Source organism: Balaenoptera ricei, chromosome 9 (assembly GCF_028023285.1).
Source record: "Balaenoptera ricei isolate mBalRic1 chromosome 9, mBalRic1.hap2, whole genome shotgun sequence".
Classification (NCBI taxonomy): domain Eukaryota; kingdom Metazoa; phylum Chordata; class Mammalia; order Artiodactyla; family Balaenopteridae; genus Balaenoptera; species Balaenoptera ricei.
Window position 1 is genome coordinate 12,742,198 of NC_082647.1, and position 21,779 is coordinate 12,763,976.

Genomic DNA, 21,779 nt, shown 5'->3' on the forward strand with positions numbered 1-21,779 from the left:
TGACAAAGGATTAATCTCCAAAATATACAAGCAGCTCATGCAGCTCAGTATCAAAAAAACAAACAACCCGGGGCTTCCCTGGTGGCGCAGTGGTTGAGAATCTGCCTGCCAGTGCGGAGGACACGGGCTCGAGCCCTGGTCTGGGGGGATCCCACATGCCACGGAGCAACTAGGCCCGTGAGCCACAACTACTGAGCCTGCGCGTCTGGAGCCTGTGCTCCGCAACAAGAGAGGCCGTGATAGTGAGAGGCCCGCGCACCGCGATGAAGAGTGGCCCCCGCTTGCCGCAACTAGGGAAAGCCCTAGCGCAGAAACGAAGACCCAACACAGCCATAAATAAATAAATAAATAAAATTAAAATTTAAAAAAAAAAAAAAAAAAAAAACAACCCAATCCAGAAATGGGCAGAAGACCTAAACAGACATTTCTCCAAAGAAGATATACAGATTGCCAACAAACACATGAAAGGATGCTCAACATCACTAATCATTAGAGAAATGCAAATCAAAGCTACAATGAAGTATCACCTCACACCAGTCAGAATGGCCATCATCAAAAAATCTACAAACAATAAATGCTGGAGAGGGTGTGGAGAAAAGGGAACCCTCTTGTACTGTTGGTGGGAACGTAAATTGATACAGCCACTATAGAGAACAGTATGGTGGTTCCTTAAAAAACTAAAAATAGGACTACCATACGACCCAGCAATCCCACTACTGGGCATATACCATGAGAAAACCATAATTCAAAAACAGTCATGTACCACAATGTTCATTGCAGCTCTAGTTACAATAGCCAGGACATGGAAGCCACCTAAGTGTCCATCGACAGATGAATGGATAAAGATGTGGCACATATAAACAATGGAATATTACTCATCCATAAAAAGAAGCGAAATTGAGTTATTTGTAGTGAGGTGGATGGACCTAGAGTCTGTCATACAGAGTGAAGTAAGTCAGAAAGAGAAAAACAAATACCGTATGCTAACACATATATATGGAATCTAAAAAAAAAAAAAAAAAAAAGGTTCTGAAGAACCTAGGAGCAGGACAGGAATAAAGACGCAGACGTAGAGAATGGACTTGAGGACACGGGGAGTGTAAAGGGTAATAAGCTGGGATGAAGTGAGAGAGTGGCATGGACATATATACACTACCAAATGTAAAATAGATAGCTAGTGAGAAGCAGCCGCATAGCACAGGGAGATCAGCTCGGTGCTTTGTGTCCACCTAGAGGGGTGGGATAGGGAGGGTGGGAGGGAGACGCAGAAGGGATATATGTATGGGTTTATATGTATACTTATAGCTGATTCGCTTTGTTATACAGCAGAAACTAACACACCATTGTAAAGCAATTATACTCCAATAAAAATGTTAAAAAAAAATACACTTGCATGTGTGGAAAGCAATGTATGTACAGATACAGGTTCTTCACTGTAACATGATATATAACAGCAATAGATTGTGAATAGTATAGATATCTATAGAGAGAGGATGGAGTAAATTATGAAATAAAATAAAACTTAATATTATTCAAAATCATGATATGGTGGGGTTTTTTTAAATAAAGATGCACAAATTCTTCTATACTCTCCCCTTCAAGAGGTGGAGCCAAGCCCCCCATCCCTCACCCCATGAGAGTGGGCTGGACTTAGTGACTCACTTCTAACAAACAGAATACAGCAGAGCGGGTGGTGTGTGACTCCCAAGACTGGGATACAAAAGGCATTACATCTTCCTCCTTCCTCTTTCTCTTGGATCAGTTCTTGGAGAAGCCAGCTGCCATGCCATAAGGACGCTCAAGCAGACCTATAGAAAGGGCCAACAGCCAGCAAGGAACTGAGACCTCCTGCCAACAGCCATGTGAGTGAGGCATCTCAGAAGCAGATTCTCCAGCCCCAGGGAAGGCTTCACATGACAGCAGCCCTGGGCAGCATCCTGGCTGCAACCTCATGAGAGACCTTGAACCAGAACCACCTAGCGAAGTATTCCTAACCCACAGGAACTGTGAGATAATAAATGTTCATTGCTTCAAGCTGTGAAATTTTGGGGTAATTTGCTATGCAGCAATAGATAATTAATATACATGGGTAAATATGACTTTTGAAAAAATATCACTTGCATTTTAAAAAATCTGTTTGCCTCCTATCAAAAGTCCTTTTGCATCATATTCAAATATGGCTACTGGCTCTATGGAACAATGATAATTATTTTCTAGCTATAGAAGAGAAACATTTCCTTAAACCTTAAGGAAAAAAAAAAAACCTCATCAGCATCATCTGATTCACCTTACTTCCCAAATTATATGGATCTCAGTGGTGAAACCTACAATCTCAATTTGAAATGCAATTTAGAAAAAAATCAAGATCAAAGAAAAAATGTTTTAAAAAACTGTTACTTGGCAGTCTGTCATCAATCTTTGGATATTCTATTTCATATGACACATAAACTGTGCAATTTTAATGATAATAATCGCTACTAGTAATTGAGTAATGTTCTAAGAGGTTTATATAATCCATTGCATGTAATCTTTGTTATAACCCCCAGTGAGTTATTGCTACCATCTTCGCTTTCAGATGAGGAAGTTAAGCTTTAGCAAGCCCACATAACCTGCCTGATGTCACACAGCTGATAAGGAGTAAAGCCACAATTTGAATACCCGCCCTTTGGACTTCACAGCCAGAACTTGTAAGCACTACTCTGTATTCCATGTAATAATGCCCGCAGTGTACTCCAGCTTAGGCTTTTAGTGAGATTGTGTTTTTGTCAAATAGTATCTGGGTCATTAACCAAGTACTTAGAACGTGTGTGGCACTGGGCGAAGCACTTAGGTGCATTATTTCATTTCGTCCCCACAGCCACCCTCTAAGCTGAGACTGTATTATTGCCATTTGACAAATGAGCTAACTGAGCCTCAGAGACTCCAGATTGCCTGAGGCCCAGGCAGTCTGAATCCAAAGCTCATTTCCACATACGATGCAAGTACAGAAAACTTACACATTCGTGATGATAGAAGTTTTTAATTTAAGAGGATGGAGGATGCATGGGAGATGCCTGTGTCCTTCCAAAGACAACCTCCGGGTAGGAAACTTACAGAAAGAAAAGTAAAGAATTCTGCAACATTTCAGTCTCCACAGCCCCTGGGGGGTTTCAAAGCTGTTTTGTAAGCATCTGTTGTAGTAGTCAATTCACTTGAAGTTTGCAACCCACAGGACTGTTTTAAATTCTCTGTGAGAGCCAGGAGAATGAGTTCCCCATGTTTATCAATCCTTTGTCTTTGGAGGAACAGGAGATCTGACTGCAGTTTATTTATTCACTCATCAATTATTTATTAAGCTCCTACAATGTGCCAAGCACTCTTCCAGGAGCTGGTTATGCAACAACAAACAAAAAGGTAAAAATTCTTGCCCTCATGGGACTTATATTCCTGTGGGTAGAAAAAAAGAGACAAAAAAATAAAAGAATATCCATAGGTTAGACTTTGGTAAGTGCTGTGGAGAAAAATAAAGCTTGGGCGGGGTAAGGACGAGGAACGTGAATGAGGGTTGCAATTTTAATTAGGCTGCTTAGGGAAAATCTCATGGAAAAGCTGCAAATTATTACTGTACATAAATTGTGCAGACTCCAACGGTAATTTTTTCCTTGAATTAAAATGGTTATACGAATAATTGCCAAAGCTCATTTTCCTGGTACTGTTATAATCATTTAGGCAAAGTAGATGGATAAAGCAGGTGGGGCCCAAACTACTGAGATTGCTATCTGAATTCATTAGGAAAAACTGGATAATCAATTTTCATTTTTTTCTGAATTATAGCCATTAGCTGATTTACATATGCATTCTAAGCCTTTCTTTCAAAAATCCTTTGATAACACAAGGCAAGAGCTCTCGTGGAAAAGAGAGGGTTAGTTTTACAGAGGCTGAGAATAACTTGCAAAGAGGACCCCAGCAAGTCATGGCTATTCCTCAAAACTCCTGGGCAAAATTTACTGACTTTGTACATTGTCGTCCGGATATTTAGAGAATGGGAAGGAAAACAGGAGCTAACGATCTTTTTCTCCCTAGTCTGGTCACATCCAAAGTGCAAAGATCTAAAAGCCAGCTTGACCCGACTTAGCTGTGTGGCCTTGGAAGAACTTGGGCCTCATTTTCCCCATCTGAATCCAAAGGGATTGTGTCTAGAAGACAGCTATGACCTACGGTGACCCCAGCAGCAGGGTGTGCAAAGGCTTATCTGCTCCATCACGTTCTGCAGTTTTGGAAATTTTTAGATGGACAATTTCTTCTTCTAGGGCCATCTAGTCCTTAGTATTCCATGCTCAGGGAGCAGTTTATAGAGTAACGTTATTAGCCCATCAAAACTCCCATTTGTGAGGGATGCCGGATAATAAAAATCACTGGCATCTGCGGAAGCATGAGTGAAACAGCGATGAGCTATCTTCGGTTGGGGGTACAGGACAGAAGGTCCTCCCCATCATTTGGTCCTTCTCAGCACAGCAAACCAAAGACCCCTCCCTCTTCCTCCTACCTGCCCACCACACATACACACTGCTCCACACCGTGACAAAGAGCAATAGACAGTTTGGAGATCTGGAGGTCCCTTTAGCACGTGAAAGCTGCCATTCAGACCCTCTATCAGGAACCCATGGAAGCTTTTTCTAGTGATACCTGGGGGACTGATCTTGGTCTCCTGTTTCCCCAGTTGCAACTCTCCTTTCTCACCTCCACGGCCCATCAGAAAAGGAATGCCCACGTGTGTTTAGCTAGACTCTCAACCACTAGTGAGGATACCACCCTCTCTTACTTCGTTTTACCAGAGAGGAGCCAGCAACAATCCGTCACCTTCCCTTTCCCCTAGGCACTTTCATTCCATTTGGACAGGAGACAGTTCAGACGCCGAGTCTTTCCCTTCATAACCTCCTTCCAGACCCCACAGGAAATCACTACACACCAAAGCGTGCACACACCCCAGTACTTCACACACACACACACACACACACTTTTAGACTCTTCCCCATAATAATTCTTTATTTGATCAATAAAGGCACCAAACTCACAGGGATAGAAATATATAGATTTCTCAATTTCCTGACCGTGATGGGTTCTCTAAATACCACTTCTCAGTCACAGCTCCACATCCTTTTAGAAGGAACATCCCCAAATGCCCTAATCTAACTTCCAAATTCTAACTCCTTCCCCTCACTTCCCCCACCTCATCTCAAGAATCAGAAAGAATTTCTACCAGTTACCTCACCCTGAATATTAAATCATTCATCACCACACAGACATGCACACACACATACATCCCAAGAAAAAAAGAGCTGAATTTTGTTTAACATGTGTTTGTGTAATTCTGTGGTGTGTTGTTGATTTTTTTTTGTCTGTGTTTAACCAATTAACAAGGGCATTTGATTGAAAGAGCTGAGCACAAGTCCACGCACACTTGCACACACACATCTGCAGCTGTAAGAAAGCACACAGTTTAGGTACATACCTCATCGCCCCCGCTGCTCCCGCTCTCTGAAGGATGGGCTGGCAATCAGGGCAGAGCACCGTCCACAGAAAGCAGCCACAGCCCTGGTGACTGGTTACTGTACTGATGTTAATGGAGTTCAAAAGCAAATGACTGCCCAGCTCTTTTTCAGGATCAGATTTGCTAGTTAATTAGTAATCAAGGTCTTTCTGAGGCAGTCACCCCTAAGACCTTGGGGCAAGAAGTAACCACCCTGACCCCTGGGGCACTGAATGTCTCTGCCTAAGTGAGGACGCTCCCTGTGCCTGGTAGCAGAACAAGACTGACACAAAGTGTAGATGATAAAGAGCAAAAAAAAAAAATGATCCTGGTACCCCAGAAGAGCCCCATCTCTCCCAATGACCCCTAATCTCATCCACTGATCTGTGTTTGAAGGAAATAATTCTGAAAATGTTTTCAAAATAGTTTTCTTCTTTTCCTGCCTCTAGGAGGGGTATCCTTAAGCTTTTTTGTGTTAAAGAGACCCTTTGGCCATCCGGTACCTCCTAGGGTACCTCTCTTGGAATTACATTTTTTTAGAATTACATTTTTAAATGCATGAGACAAAATACAAAAATACAAAATAAGCATACAAAAGAAACCAATTTCATTGAATTACAGTTACTAGAATACTTTTTAAATTGTAGTAATGTATGTGCTTCTTTAATGATATATTAACTAACAAATCTAGCAGCTGGTCTAATAGCTACTGCAGTTTCAAAATAGTGTAAACAGTATTTTGAGATTATCTTCAACATATGATATAAAAGTATCCGTGACCTCTCTCGGAATCAAAGTCTTAGGTACTGCTCACACTACTGTGATTTGTGGCCTAACTTTATATTTTGAAAGATATATTAAATGTCAGTATTTCAGCAAAGAAAAAAACATAAACCCTTTCCCCTTCCAAGTTCACCTGCTCTCTGAATTAAATGCACAAACCCCAGGTTACGAGCGCCACTCTACTGCTAGGCAGACCCTCCCTCAAAGCAGGCAGTGTCCTTGCCCGGGTGCCACTCCAAGTGATGCCAGTGATCCATGAACCCATTACTGCCAGTCCCAAGGAAAGAAGTACCAAACCCGAGGATAAATATTTACAAGCTTCTATTGCCACTTGTCATGGTAATTTATGTCCATTGACCCTAATAATTAAAAACTGGAGTTTGTGTTTGTGTATGTATATGGTTTTTAATTTTCTTTTTCTAGTAATTTATTTTTATTTTAAATTTACAAAAGTCTCAGTCTGTGACATAATGGAAATTTTTGTTTTTAAAAAAACCTGATTTTTTACCACGGATCATTTTAAAAGCTCTGCTCAACTACTGTTATTCCTGGTCATTTGCTTTTATGGATCAGTGAAAATTCAAAAAACTTAGGCTAAGGGACCTAAATTTATAACCTGTGTATCACCGAGAAAAACTAAACAAAAGTCACCATCTCTTATCATTATTTCATTGTGGACACAGACTATTAAAATGGAATGAATTTATCTTCTTGAAAAGTTCACTTTCTTGTCCTTATTTTTGTCATTTCATCGACCAACAGAGAAGGAGGCTCAGCTCAGTGCTCTGTGACGACCTAGCCGGGTGGGACTGGTCGGGGGGGGGCAGTGGGAGGGAGGTCCAAGAGGGAGGAGACATAGGTATACATATAGCTGATTCACTTCATTGTATAGCAGAAACTAACACAACATTGTAAAGCAATTATACTCCAATAAAATAATTAAATAAATAAAAAGGGAGTTTGTGATTGACATGTACACACTGCTATATTTAAAATGGATAACCAACAAGGACTTACTGTATAGCACAGGGAACCCTGCTCAATATTCTGTAACAACCTAATTGGGAAAAGAATTTGAAAAAGAATAGGTACATGTGTATGTATAACTGAATCACTTTGTTGTACACCTGAAACTAACACAACATTGTTAACCAACTGTACTCCAATATAAAACAAAACGTTAAAAGAAAAAAAGAAATGTTGGGAACCAGTAAGACCTGCAGACCAGGTATTGGGAACCCCTGATCTACTGCGTTTGTTTGGCATCACGATGACAAAGAATTTTGAGCTAAAAGAGGAAGAAAAGGAAAACTAAGGTGTATGGAGGCCTGTTGGGTACTGACTCCTTTTGCCGACATTATTTCACCAGTGTTCACAACGGCCTGACAGCTGCCAGGGTCTGAACTGCCATGCGGATACTTGCCCACTCTGCATCAGCGCCCACGCAGACCGTTTAGTATTAGCCCGAAAGAACTTCAAAGATCACCACATATAGCCCCCTCATCTTAACAGACGGGGAGCCTTGGACCTAGCAATTTTGTGAGGTTTGCATTAGTCTAATAACGGAATGTAGTACGTGCGTGTTAACATTTAAAAAAGAAAAATTTTTGGCAGTTATATACTTTGCCCAAGGCCCTGTACTACTCACTGACTCTATGATGTTGCCTGACTAGAGCGTTTGAAAAGTGTAGCCACTGGATTTAAAAAAGAGATGATTCAGGACAGACCAATGTACAGAACTGTGATGCTGAGAGTGGTTTGTGACCCTGGTGACACAGCCTTACTTGAGCCTGAGGATGTCAGGAAAACATGTCTGTCTGGGAGCCATGGGGGCCGTGCAACTACGAGAAGCAGTAATGTGAGGACAAACCCTCCTCCTCAGAACTCTCCAGCCAAGCCCCTTCCCCAGACCCCGTGGCCCCATGTCTGGATCATGCAGTAGCTCCTGGGCCTCCTCCCTCCTTCCAACCCCTGAAAATAGGATAACCACTTCCTAAACACAAGTCAATTCAATGTTTAGTTATTATACGTGTGCTATAAACAAGCATCTATCAGAATAGCAATGACAGCAATATTTATGGAACACTTATATGGCCCATGCATTATGTTAAATGAGTCACAGGCATGATTTCAATTTCTCCTCATAATTACACTATGAGGCAGTGACTGTTATCACCCCAGTTTTACAGCTGAGAACCCTGAGGCACAAAGAGCAACTGCCCGAAGGCTGTGTAACTAACAAGAGGTGAAACCAGAACGCAAGCGCAGGCAGTCTGGTCGAGCCTACACTGGAACACAAATGTGAGTGATGCCTCCGTAACCTCACAGCCAAGAGCGTGTAAGAAGTCAAATGGCTACGCTACAAAAGACAAGGCAGCACTGACAAATGTCATTGGAAAAAGAACACTCCCAATTGGGAGGGACAGGAAAGAAAGAAATTAAAGGCCAAGATAGATGGGAGTGGGAAAGAAGGAGAGACGGTAAGATTTGGGGGGCTAAGGGATCAGCATAAGCAAGGCACAGAGGTAAGAAAGAATGGGACCTGCTTCAGAAACTGCAGCAGAAAGACAAGGGAAGACAGTGTGGGAAAGTCAGGACATTATTGGAAAAGTACCCTAGAGCCGCCGCATCACGGAGATTCTGTTAACAAGAAGACTTCCACCAGCAACAGGGACCCATCGCAGGCAAGACACTGCCCAGGCTGTCATAAACATGAAATAGATTTCTGAGCCTAGGATTTCTCTGCCTAGGACTCAATGTGCAGGATTATCTGTCTCTGTGAGTCTTTACTCAGAATATTACTTGTTCCCACACCTCCAAACAGAACAAGACATATCCATAGGGAACACTGGGAGCTGTACAAGCTGCATGTCCACTGGAGTGGCCCAAAAGTACGGAACTCTGCTACCCTGAGATCCTCCATGGGCATTCCCTGAAGACCAAAGAGCCAGTGGATCACAGTCAATCCTGGGCGAGAACACCCGTCTCTCCCTGTGCAACTTTCCCAAAACAAAACTTTATTCAGGCTTCTCTTCTAAAACCTAAAATAGCCATGGTCTAGTTCTCACGATAAATCGCACCTTTCTTTCTCTCTTTAAGGCCCTCACTGTCATTTTGACTCCACTACTCCAGTGTTTTTCACTATGCACCAGTCAACTTGGCTCATGGCTGCTTCTGCATTTTTGCCTGAGGGCAGCCCTCCACCAGGGCTGTGTCTACATCCTCTTGTCCTCTGTTTTCTGTGAAAACCCCTCTCCTATTGCAAAGCCAAGTTTAAAATCCACTTGGTCATGAAATTTTCTCCAAACATTCAATTCCCATTGACGTCTCCTCTTTTCTGAACTACTGAAGTAATAGTACGTTCAAGAATAGTGTTCTGTCTTATGGGTGAACACACCCCAAAGCGCTCAGGGGAAAGCTAGCCTCTCATCAAGTCCCTGCTGGCTGAGTTCCCTCAGAGTCTCCCCAAAGCCAGACCCACGTGAGGAGCCTATTCTGACCTCTTGAGCGGAGAAGGGACAGCTGAGCCCCAGTGTGTGTTCTCCATCCTCCTAGCACTGAACATGGCAATGGATTCTCCCTTCTTGGAATAAAATCCTTATGAAAAGATACTCATCTGTCTGGATTTTACCAGCAATGGACTGTGGGTGGGTTAGATAATCCTGAAAGTATTCCTAAATAAGCTTATTAATCTGAAACAGGTAGATAGAACATTGAAATCAAGTTAAATCATCTCTTGGACACTGTTTCCATGTTAAGTCTTCAGCTGGTGGTTTAGTAGTTCCCTGTATGGTGTCATAGAAAGAGCATGGGGTTTGGAAACAAACTAGCTGGGGTTTGAATATTGGATTCTCTGCTTACTTTCCACAGGCCTTGGGCAGTCATTTCAATGCTCTGAAGCTCAGTTGCCCGCTCTGTACATTAGGGGTGAGAATATGTGTGACATATATTATTTTGCACCTAAGCTGAGATAATAAGTACCTGATATCCAGTGTCGGTTTCCCAGTCCCTCCCTAACTTGTCTTTTCTGAAAATAAGGTCAAATAAAACCCAGCAAGCGGTCGCCTTAGCTTAAATTCTGTTAACAACTTCTCCTTCAATTCATGCACCCCCAGGAAGAGCCTCACTAGCCTGGGCCGGAGGAGGCATTCTCTTGCATCCATGGACCACCGACAGGCAAGTGCAGAGCATCAGCGCCTCCCACGGGGAACCACGGGCTGAGGGGGAAAAGCAGCCCAGTCCATGACTTTGCTCTCCATGGCTCCTCAACAGTCCTTCTTCCCCATCTCTCCCCACCGCCCACTCCCAAGCACATGCCGTCTCCACACCTTCTTGTCACAAAGCATCTCTCACAGCCTCCACGGCCTACAAAATTGTATAAATTGTACCTCTTTCTTTTTATTGTGACCAAGTTCCTTCTTTCATTCCCAAAATAAGCTCTTCACATCAGATGCTATCTGGCAAAGGAGAAGTTGCTTAGAGTGAGAGTAATTTCCCTGCCCAGAAATGTTCAAAGAAAGGTGAAAAAAAAAGAGACTTATACTGGGCATTACAGCATTTCCTTCTCTTGTGAAATACCTATTATTCAGCAGTTCTACACGACCTTTCATCCTTTCCTACCTCACCCCCACAGACAGGAATACATGCAAACACCGGTGTGAGTCCAAGGAGAGAGTTATTAGGAATAATATGTTACTTAGTATTCACCTGTTAGTAATAAAACTTTATATTTGTATAATACATTGCAGTTTTCAGAGCACTTTAATCTGTATTATCTCTCTGATCATACAAAGAAATAGAGCAGGAATTTTTAATCCCCATGTATAATGAGGAAACAAACTAAGAAAAATGATTTGCTAAAGGTCACTCAAATACTGGCCAAGTCGAACTAGTGCTAACTTAGTTTCAAACTAGTAATCCAGTGTTCACAGAGTCTGAAGTCAGTAAATCCAGAAACTGATTTTTCAGACTAAATACTTGTTCATTCATTCAACAGATTCAAAGTTCACTCTCCACCACGTGTCCCAAAGAGGAAAGCTCAGATCCCATCCGTTATCAAATTCTGCCATCCTCCCCTCACAGATGGATACTTCTCTTAAGTCCAAAGCTTGTCCTAGAGATTTCTACCATTTCCTCCATGGCTCCCCTACCCCATGCCCAGGGAACACCGGCCCAATCCTGTAAGGGACCCCAATACAGCCCTAACTCACTAGTTACAGCTGACTGGACCAGCACTGGACAGCTGATCCAACCTGGTCCAATTGGATTCTCTCTCCCGGAAATTAGGATTTGAGACACAGAGTCTGAATCATATTCAGGCTGTGGGATCATATCATGTTACTGAGAGGCAGAAATTAAGATTTTACTGAAAATACCTGTTTGCCCAAAAGAGAACAGGATAGACATATAGAAAGAAGCAGGAGTAAGAGATTATTCAAACCCAAGGAAGAAAAAGTAAAGAGACTAGCTACCAGTATTTTTCCTATTTCTTTTAAGACCAATACACAACAGAATTTCAGGTGATTCTCCTGCTTCTTCACCAAAATACTACTTCTACAATTACTACCACCACTGCTTCTACTACTAACCACCATCATCACCACCACCATCACCACCACCATTATCACCATCACCATCACCACCACCACCACCATCACCACCACCATCACCACCACCATCACCACCACCACCACCATCACCACCATCACCACCACCATCACCACCACCATCACCAGCATCACCATCACCATCGACATCATCCTTTCCTGCAGCCATGTACTGTGAGTTTCTATACCTGGCAACCAAATAGTCTCTGATGGCCCTGCTATGGCAGGCTCTCATTGTCTCCCTCTGTCCAGTGTAAATACCTTCACCAGAAATTTCTAACCACTCCAGTCCAACCTACAAGCAACATATTGGCAACACTTTGCTGACTTCTACAACCACTTGCAATTGTAGGACCTTCAAATCCCCACAAAGTCCCTCTGAATTATTTGGCCTCCCTATAGAATTGTGCTTTTTAGTTCAGGATACATGTAATCTAGGGGTATGTGGTGACACACTGAGAGGTACGTAACACATCCTCTTGGAAAATCAACTTTAGTCAAAGTCCTTGGAGAAGAACAGGCAATTTGAATCAATATTTGGAATTATGAAAAATATGGCAGTATAAAGTAATGGCATGCATAATTTTTTTCAACATAAAACGCTAAATTTACAGAAATTTTCCTGTGAGCCTGCTTTCCCCAGGTCCCCACCCCAGGGGAAACTGTGAAAAGAATGCCATAGGGAATGTCTTAAAGGCGCCAATAATGTCTCACAGCCACACACAGGCTCTGGCTATCATTGTTGCCCTCTTCTCTGGCTTGGCCTCTCTCCCCCACATACTCCCTCGCCGTTCCGCTCTCTGGGAATCTCCGTGTCACACCATCTCCCCCGTCTCTGCCAGACAGTGACCCTCAAAGTGTCACGGCTGCTCAGCGTTCTCTTCCTTTTCCCATTACAGAGGAACGCAACGGGGCTGATTGTCATCCCATGTCTCACCGCTCTATCAGCTTTCACTTAACACCTCCTCTTCCATAATTCATATTAGTGGACAAAATAAAGCTCAAAAAGGGGTCGAGCACCTTCTAAAGCAATCCCTACCCACAGGTCCCTGCTGGGGAAAGTGACCCAAGTATGTCCCTGATCACAAGATTCCGTGCTGGCACCGATGCTGACTGGACCTGGGCTGGGCACTAACCCAAGACAGCCAGTCCTTCAACAGACTGGCATCTCCAGACATCGCCTGCTGTGCGAGCACCAGACAACTCAGATTCTCTTTCTGAATGGAACGCACAGAGAATCTGCAGCAGGATCGGTTAGTAGCAAGAGCAAAACTGAAAGGTAGAGAAACAGAAATAAGAGCTGTGTGAGACCATCTTTAACCTCATCTCCCCTGGCATTACCTCTCTGCCCTCCTCCCTTTGACAGTTCAAAAGGGACAGGATATGCTTTAAATGCAGGAAGCAGAGACGTCCTTCCTTTTGTTTCCTCTCTTGCGCTTCCTGTTTTCTGCCTCTTCGTCACAAACGAACCTAAACACAGGGCAGGCTGCCTTTCCCTCTGTCCACTTCCTCGCTTCACATCCCCAGATGGGCAGATGGACTCAGAGCCCTTCTCACAGGCAAGTTATCGGTTAGTCATTGCGTTCAGCGTCCAGGCACAGTGGCCCAAGCATTGTGACTTAAAGACAGAAAGATATTACCTTTCTCACTTTCTCTGCTCTCTCTGGAGCACAGTAGTCGCTGGTGTGCTTTCACGAACTCAAAAACTTCAGGGTTGAGATTCTCTTGGCTTTTCGCTCATGGTTGGAGCTCCAACCATAACATCTTAGTTCAGGCACAGAAGGAAGAAAAGGAGACAAGGGCTTTCTAAAGAATCCCACCCAATGTCTTCTTCTTGTGTCTCACTGGCTACTCTTATCTGAAAGAAAGATGGGAAATGCAGTTTATTTTTAGTTAATATTGACATACCCAATAACAGAGGGGTTCTGTTGGCAATGAAAAGGAGAGAACTAATAGTCTGCAGGCAATTAGCAATAACTACCATGAACTGAATGGCAAGTTGATGCGTGGATTCTGCCTAGGTCTACTGCATGCTCCAAACCAAGCTGTGCCAGAGCTCTACCTTGGGAGCTTTCAGACGCTGCTCTAGCTTTTAATAAAGTAACACACACTCTACACCCCATTTCCCTGCTGCTCCTCTCATGTAATCGGAGTGATTGGCAGAGCTGGATTTGGGAATTCCCGGGACTCTTGGCTACATACCAGCTAAAAGCATCAACATCCTAACTCCTCACTTAGTAACCTTGGCCAAGATATCTAACTAACCTTCCTGAAACTCCACTTTGTCATCAGTAAAATGGAAGTATCACTACACTCTTCACACAGCAACTCTGAGATTAAAGGATATTCAGGCTGCCATAGCATGATAAATGGTGTCTGAAATTTCACTTCTGTGACATACGGGCCACATTATTGCAAGAGTAGATCAATGACGGGCGAGCTTGCACGGAGAGCAGGGCAGGAACTCCAGGTCTCACAGTGGTCTGGCCCCACCTCGTGGCAGCTGTTGAGTAATGACAGGAAGATTCTGGATCCCAAACTGGCGCTGACTTGGGAAAATGGGAGGGGTTACATGACTCTTCAGTTCGATTATCTGGGGAGTTCAGAGACACAAGACTCATCCTCGGGTGCCATGCTTCCTAAGAGCAATTTACCTGTTCTTTCCCACTGGTCTCAGACAACCCTCTGAGGCAGGAGATAGACAGGCCCCAGGCTGAGCAGCTGGAGACTGTCCCCTGTGGACAGATACTCCAAGATAAAGATAATGGCAGGGGCCATAAAGATAAGGGCAGGGAGGACCTGAGTGCTGCCCAGATAAAAGATAAAGAGACCACATATTTCCATTCTTGAGGTCAAGGAGACTTTCCCAACTACACAGGAGCAGAAAGGCTCCTCAGGGGCCAAAAAGGGAGGGGGCGCCACCCCGTAACAGATGGTATCAACCTTCCCATAGGCCTCTGTGCTAGAATCCATCTTGGCTAAGAGATGCACGGGCACACAGGGAAGGACCCGGAGTTAAACCAAATACGGACTCAGAGCCAGGCAAAGCAAGATGATTGGCCAGAGGAAACCCAGAAGAAATGCCCACATAAGTGATTCAAACCACCACGGAGGCACGACTCTCTCTCTGAGCCAGCCCGTGTGCGCCTATTCACAGGTACATTTTTCCTCCTAAAAAACACTTTGTTTCACTATTTTCCATTTCTTTGCTGAAATTTATTTCTACAAAGCAGACAAGCCAGGGCCTTCTCACTGGTCACTGGCCCTCGTGGTCTAGTGGCTAGGATTCAGCGCTCTCACTACCGCGGCCTGACTTCAATCTCTGGTCAGGGAACTGAGACCCTGCTTCAAGCCACTGCAGGCCGAGGCCACACAAGATCACCTCCATAACTGCCTACCCACAGGGTAAGAACTGAAGCCAGTCCCTAAGTAGGAATGGGGGCAGGTGCCAGACGAGAAGAAGCCAATCATGGATCACTTCATATTATAATTCTCACAGAAGTGAAAGAAACAGTCTTGATCAGGAGCCCGGCCCCTCCAGTCTCACCTCCTGCTACAAGGCAGCACTGGCCTCGTCTCACCCATCAGAGCACAGGGCTCCTTCCCACCCTGGTTCCTTCCTGGGGGCCATATCCTCATCGTCACCATGGCCCTACTTCAGAACAACACCATCCCAGTCATCTGTTTCCTGTCAGTTGTCTGTCCCATTAACGTTAAATTGTTTCTTTCAGTTAGCTCTGTTATCTCAAGTCGTTTAGCCGTACTTTCCTGTCTAAATTAAAATGATCTCTCTCCCTGAGGAATACACTCTTTCACATATAAACTGCCATTTCTTCACAATTCCTGTTGTCTTGGCTTACTTTCTCAAGGCCTCATGGGACTTCCCTGCTGTCTCTCCCCCTCCATGCCTTTGCTTTGCATCTAGATAATTAAGCAGGTGAGAGCAAGTGAGGTTGCAGGGACTGAGGAATCTCAGCTCAGTGATGTTCAAACAGGAAGCTCACTTTGTTCTCAGAAATGTACATACTTTCTTACAATAGCCAAGATATGAAAGCAACCTAAGTGCCCATCAACACATGAATGGATAAAGAAGATGTGGTGTGTGTGTGTGTGTATATATATATATATATATATATATATTTTTATAAATATATATATAGTGAAATACTACTCAGCCATAAAAAAGAATGAAATTTTGCCATTTGCAACAACATAGATGGACCTGGAGAGTATTCTGCTTAGCGAAATAAGTCAGAGAACAACAAATATTGTATGTTTTCACTTACATGTGATATCTATATATATTTGGTGAGAACATTTAAGTTTTACTCTCTAAGCAAATTTTATTTATACAATTCAGTGTTATACATTGTATGTTATACACTGGATCCTCAGACTTTATTTGTACCCTTTTACCAACCTCTCCTTATTTCTCCCACCTGCCAACCACTGGCAATCACTGTTTTACTCTTTGTTTCTATGTTTGACACTTTTTCTCATATTCCACATACAGTATAAGTGATACCATGCACTATTTGTCTTTCTCTGTCCCGCTTATTTCACTTCGCACAATGTCCTCATGGTCCATCCATGTTGTCGCAAACCACAGGATTCCCTTTTTCTCATGCTTGAATAATATTCCACCGTATCCATTCATCCATTAATGGACCCTTGGGTTGTTGCCATATCTTGGCTATTGTGAATAATGCTGCAATGAACATGGGAATGAGGACATATCTTTGACATCCTTTTGCATTCCCTTTGGATATATACCCAGAAGAGGAACTGCTGGATCGTATGATAGTTCTATAACTAGCATTTATTGATTGGACGTCATGTGCCAAGCACAATCCCAGTCACGTTACATGTGTCAATTCGGGTCATCCTCCCAACCCTCTGAGGTAGGTATTATTTTGTTCATCATCTCTATTCCATATGAGATGAGCGAAGAGGGTTCAATCACTTGCCAAGTTCTCACAGAGAGGAAGCAGCAGAGCTAGGCCTTGACCTGAAAGAGCTTGGTTCTAGAGCCCACACTCTCAACACAGAGCGCCCTTCAGAGGAGGACATCTGAGAAAGGGACAGAGGCCCTGATTATGTACGCAGGACCTCTAGGCCACTGTGAAAACTTGGCTGATACGGTGAAGGAGATGGGGGGCCCTGAAAGGTTTGAACAGAGCAATGACATGATCTTAGTTATATGTTAACAGGATCACTATTGCTGCTTTGTAGAAAGTGGGGTATGGGAGGGGGTATGGGAAGCAGACAGAGCAGTTGTAAGGCTTCGGCAATGATCCAGGCCAGATATCCACCCCCTACCCCTTCAGAGCAAGACGCTGGCCTTGTTCATGTTAATACTCCTCTTGCCAAGCACAGTACCTGGCATAATAATGATGGTTGAATGAAATCTTTGGCAATGGCAGTCATACTAGTCATACAGGGGAGGAACCATGCGCTTGTCCATATTAAAAACATAGTCTATGATCAGTCACCCTCAGGGGTGATAGAAGGCATGCAAATGGAAAGAGGTACCATCTCAAACCTTAGTTCACAGAGAATATATGCTCTGTCTGCTGCCAGTTTCCTTAAAACCCATAAGCAAATCCTGCTCTCCTCTCCACTCATGTGGGTCCAGATGGGCATGCAAAACTGGGGTTAGGAAATCAAGACCTTGTCTTATTTGCATCCCTGATGCCAGGCCATGGTCCTCTGGGAAGGCTGTTGTTACAGAAACACCCGGGTTTATTCAAAGCTTCTGCATCACCCAAGAGATAGAACCATCATTCTTCTACTCTTATGATGAGCCTTTGTGTGTATCCAAGAGATATTCTAAAGCAACAATATCCCTCTAAGTTTACTGTCAGAACTTTTCATGCACTCACTCTGGGATAGCTCTAGAGCAAGAGCTGGATGTCTTGTGAAGGAAAGGTCGTGGCTCAGAATGTACACTTACCCTTCTCTGCTGGGCGGTATTTGAGTCTTAGATTAGCCAAGTAAGAAGAGACATCATGGTGACTCTGACTGCCATCGTAACTGTGCCCTATGAAGTCAGGAATGCATTTCTGTTCTTTTCAGTCCTGGAGTTTGCAGTAGGGATCCTGGTCAATGCCTTCATTTTCTTGATGAATTTTTGGGTCGTGGTGAGGAGGTGGCCACTGAGCAACTGTGATCTTGTCCTGCTGAATCTCAGCCTCACCTGGCTTTTCCTGCACGGGCTGCTCTTTCTGGATGCCATCCAGCTTATCCACTTCCAGTGGATAAAAGACCCGCTGAGCTTCTGCTACCAGACCATCCTCATGCTCTGGATGCTCGTAAATCAAGCTGGCCTCTGGCTCACCACTTGCGCCTTAGTCTCCTCTACTGCTCCAAGACTGTCCATTTCTTTCACACCTTCCTCCTCCGCTTGGCAAGCTGGATCTCCAGGAAGATCCCCCAGATGCTCCTGGGTGCTATTTTTTCCTCCTGTGTCTGCATTGTTCTCTATTTGTGGGACTTTTTCAGTAGATCTCACTTCTCAGTTGCAACCATGCTACTCATGAATAACAATACAGAACTCAATTGAGAAATTGAGAAAACTCAATTTCTTTCATTCCTTCCCCTTTTGCAGCCTGGGGTCCATCCCCTCTTTCTTGCTTTTTCTGGTCTCTTCTGGGGTACTGACTGTCTCCCTGGGGAGGCACATGAGGACAAGGAGGGCCAAAACCAGAGAGTCTCGGGACCCCAGCCTGGAGGCCCATATCAAAGCACTCAGGTCTCGTCTCTTTCTTCCGCCTGTATGTGGTGTCCTTCTGCGCTGCCTTCATCTCGGTGCCTTTGCTGATGCTGTGGCACAACAAGATCGGGGTCGTGGGCTGTGCAGAGATACTGGCAGCCTCCCCTCGGGGCACACAGTCATCCTGATCTCAGGCAATGCCAAGCTGAAGGGAGCTGTGGAGACCATTCTTCTCCAGGCTCAGAGCAGCCTAAAGGTAAGGGCGGACCGCAAGGCAGATCCCAGGATGCCAGATCTATGTTGAGAGTGGACATGAAACGGGTTCTTCGTAACTATGCCTCTGATTGTTCATTAAAGCCTTCAGAAACCTATTCCAATTTCTTTTCTAAGGTATAACTCCAAGTCTCTCTACTTTACATCCATGATCCCACCCATAGTAGAAAAAAATAATTAAAGCTCTACACATGGCCTAGGCAAGTAGAATGGCATTGGTTGTCTAGATAAAATGAACAAAATATAGAAGTGAAGTATTCAGTGTAAATTCTTTGTATACTATAGCTTACTAGTGCTTGGTATAAGCCAAACCATGAGAAATCCCCTCTTATGAAGTGATATCTAAATCCCAAGATAGCATGGTTGGTTTTTCACCTGACTGCTATTTCTTAACATGAGTGCTAGTGGGACTTCCCCAGTGGTCCAGTGGTTAAGACTCCGCGCTCGCAAGGCAGGGGCCCTGGATTCGATCCCTGGTCAGGGAACTAGATCCCGCATGCCGCAACTAAGATCTGGCACAGCCAAATAAATATAAATAAATGGACTTATAAACACTAGCAAATGTAAAATAGATAGCTAGTGGGAAGCAGCCGCATAGCACAGGGAGATCAGCTTGGTGCTTTGTGACCACCTAGAGGGGTGGGATAGGGAGGGTGGGAGGGAGATGCAAGAGGGAGGAGATATGGGGATATATATATATATGTATAGCTGATTCACTTTGTTATAAAGCAGAAACTAACACACCATTGTAAAGCAATTATACTCCAATAAAGATGTTATTAAAAAAATGTGTTTTACATTTCAGACACTGAAATTTCTGGAATGCTCAATATTTTATATGAAAATTAACAGGCTTTAAATCAAAATCAGTTTGCTCTATTGAGGATTAATGAAACAATATGTGGAGAACACAATTTTGGAATGAGAAATAAGTGTCTTTTGGGTGTGCTTGAGAATGAAAGCGTGTGCTCATGAATACACGCATGGCCTAGAAAGTGCATTCAGGGTCATGTATAAAAACTCTCAGGCAAAATCCCCATGAACTCCACTATTTTGTTCCCCTTTAAGAAAGTCTTGTGGGGCTTCCCTGGTGGCGCAGAGGTTAAGACTCCACCCGCCAATGCAGTGGACACGGGTTCGAGCCCTGGTCCAGGGAGATCCCACATGCCGCGGAGCAACTCAGCCTGCACACCACAACTACTGAGCCTGCGCTCTAGAGCCCGCGAGCCACAACTACTGAGCCCTTGTGCCACAACTACTGAAGCCTGCGTGCCTAGAGCCCATGCTCCACAACGAGAGAAGCCACTGCAATCAGAAGTTCGCGTATTGCAACAAAGAGTAGCCCCCGCTCGCTGCAACTAGAGAAAGCCCGCGCACAGCAACGAAGACCCAATGCAGCCAAAAAAATAAATAAATAAAATAAAAGGAAAGTCTTGTGATTTTAAGCAAATAAAAAAGCAGTAAACTGGAAAGAAAATCTATTGGAAGAAACCCACCCTATCATTTATAAAATCCTTGATATTTGTAGTATGCATTACAGCCATAGCTCAAAATACAGAAATCCATATTCCAAAATTACACTGACCTTTGCGTGGCCTCAGCAAACCTAAGAAAAATTTGATTCCACAGATCTTTTAAGTGTTGATAGATAATGGAAACATTAACTACAACCCCCATACACACACACACACACACACACACACACACACACACACACTCACACTCACTCTCACTCTCACTCACCCAGGAGACACCTGGTCATTAGAAGAACTGCTAAATCGTCTCATTAATTTTCAGCCAATTACTGTCCAGCTACGTGGTTTGCATCCTGTGCAAGCAGACTCCTGGTAGTTATTGTCTCTCATTTCCCCTTGTCTTCTGTGTGCTCAGGATAAAACAGGGAGTATTTTAACAGAAGTATCTGAGTTGGTAGAATCCAAAAAGCTTCCTGGGTGGACTACACTTCTTGAGACCAGCATTCATGCTTTCAATGTTATGAACACTTATTCATGAGTTGGGAATAAGCAAAGAAACAGTTAAAGAAACTAGAGTAATGCTAACACCCAGGAGTCATCAGTGATCTCTTTTGAAACTCCACTCAAGTCTAGATCCTAGGAAAAACTGGGACTGAGATACATAATGTGGTTGCCATGGATCAGCTGGGATGTAAGGGTATCAGTGGAGTTCTATATCAGCTTATTTTGTAGAAATAATGTTCTCAATCCATGGAATGTAGCTGAAGATGTCAGTGAAGACAATAGTATGACCTGTCAGAATACGTCCAGTTGCCCAAGACGTAACTCCTTGTAATTCACCGCCACATGTGGCTGGTGCAGCTGTGGTCACCTGCCAGACAGAGTAGAGGGGATCAGAACTTCCCTCCCACCTGGAAATTTTTCAGCACTGGAACAAAAGGAAAAGCCACTATATCTGCCATGCAAAAGGGCCCAGGATATAATACTGTGGAAGCTTCTTTCCACTGTACTAACTACCCCTACCACCCAGTCATCCCTAGACAGAAATTTCAAAATGGTAGCTGGAAGACAGCTTTACACTTCTCAAAAATCCATATCTCTCATCTCTAACATAGGGTGGAGGAGAGAGGGTCATCATCCTTCAGCCCGTTACTCTCTGAGCTCTTAACCTGACTGCAAAATACAGACCCTCGTGAAGGATGAGAGGTAACAGAGACACAAAGACAAAGAGGAAGAGCACAGATTGAGCTTATGGGCAAGTGAGATACGAAAGGTTACCTGGCATTTATCTCTGCTTATTCCTGTGCATCCCATACAGAACATGTCTTCAAGGAACTTTTCACCCATTAAAGCTTTGCAGATTGAATCAGTGTTCAATTCATTCATAATGCTGTGCAGGTTACTGCCTGGATTTCCTAAGC

At 43.8% G+C, this 21,779-nt stretch overlaps 2 protein-coding genes across 2 annotated transcripts in view; one reads left to right on the forward strand and one right to left on the reverse strand.

Annotated features, from left to right (window-relative positions):
* Positions 1-21,779, reverse strand: part of LOC132371732 (maltase-glucoamylase-like) — a 123,181-nt gene that overhangs the window by 92,871 nt on the left and 8,531 nt on the right. The window contains exon 3 of the mRNA XM_059933195.1: positions 21,637-21,773. Within this exon, the coding sequence (XP_059789178.1) occupies positions 21,637-21,773 (137 nt within the window). The remainder of the gene's footprint in view (positions 1-21,636; positions 21,774-21,779) is intronic.
* On the forward strand, positions 17,907-18,914 carry TAS2R38 (taste 2 receptor member 38). The gene is given in 5 exon segments (XM_059933196.1): positions 17,907-18,242; positions 18,245-18,466; positions 18,468-18,649; positions 18,651-18,769; positions 18,772-18,914. Coding segments are annotated over 5 exon segments (1,002 nt in total).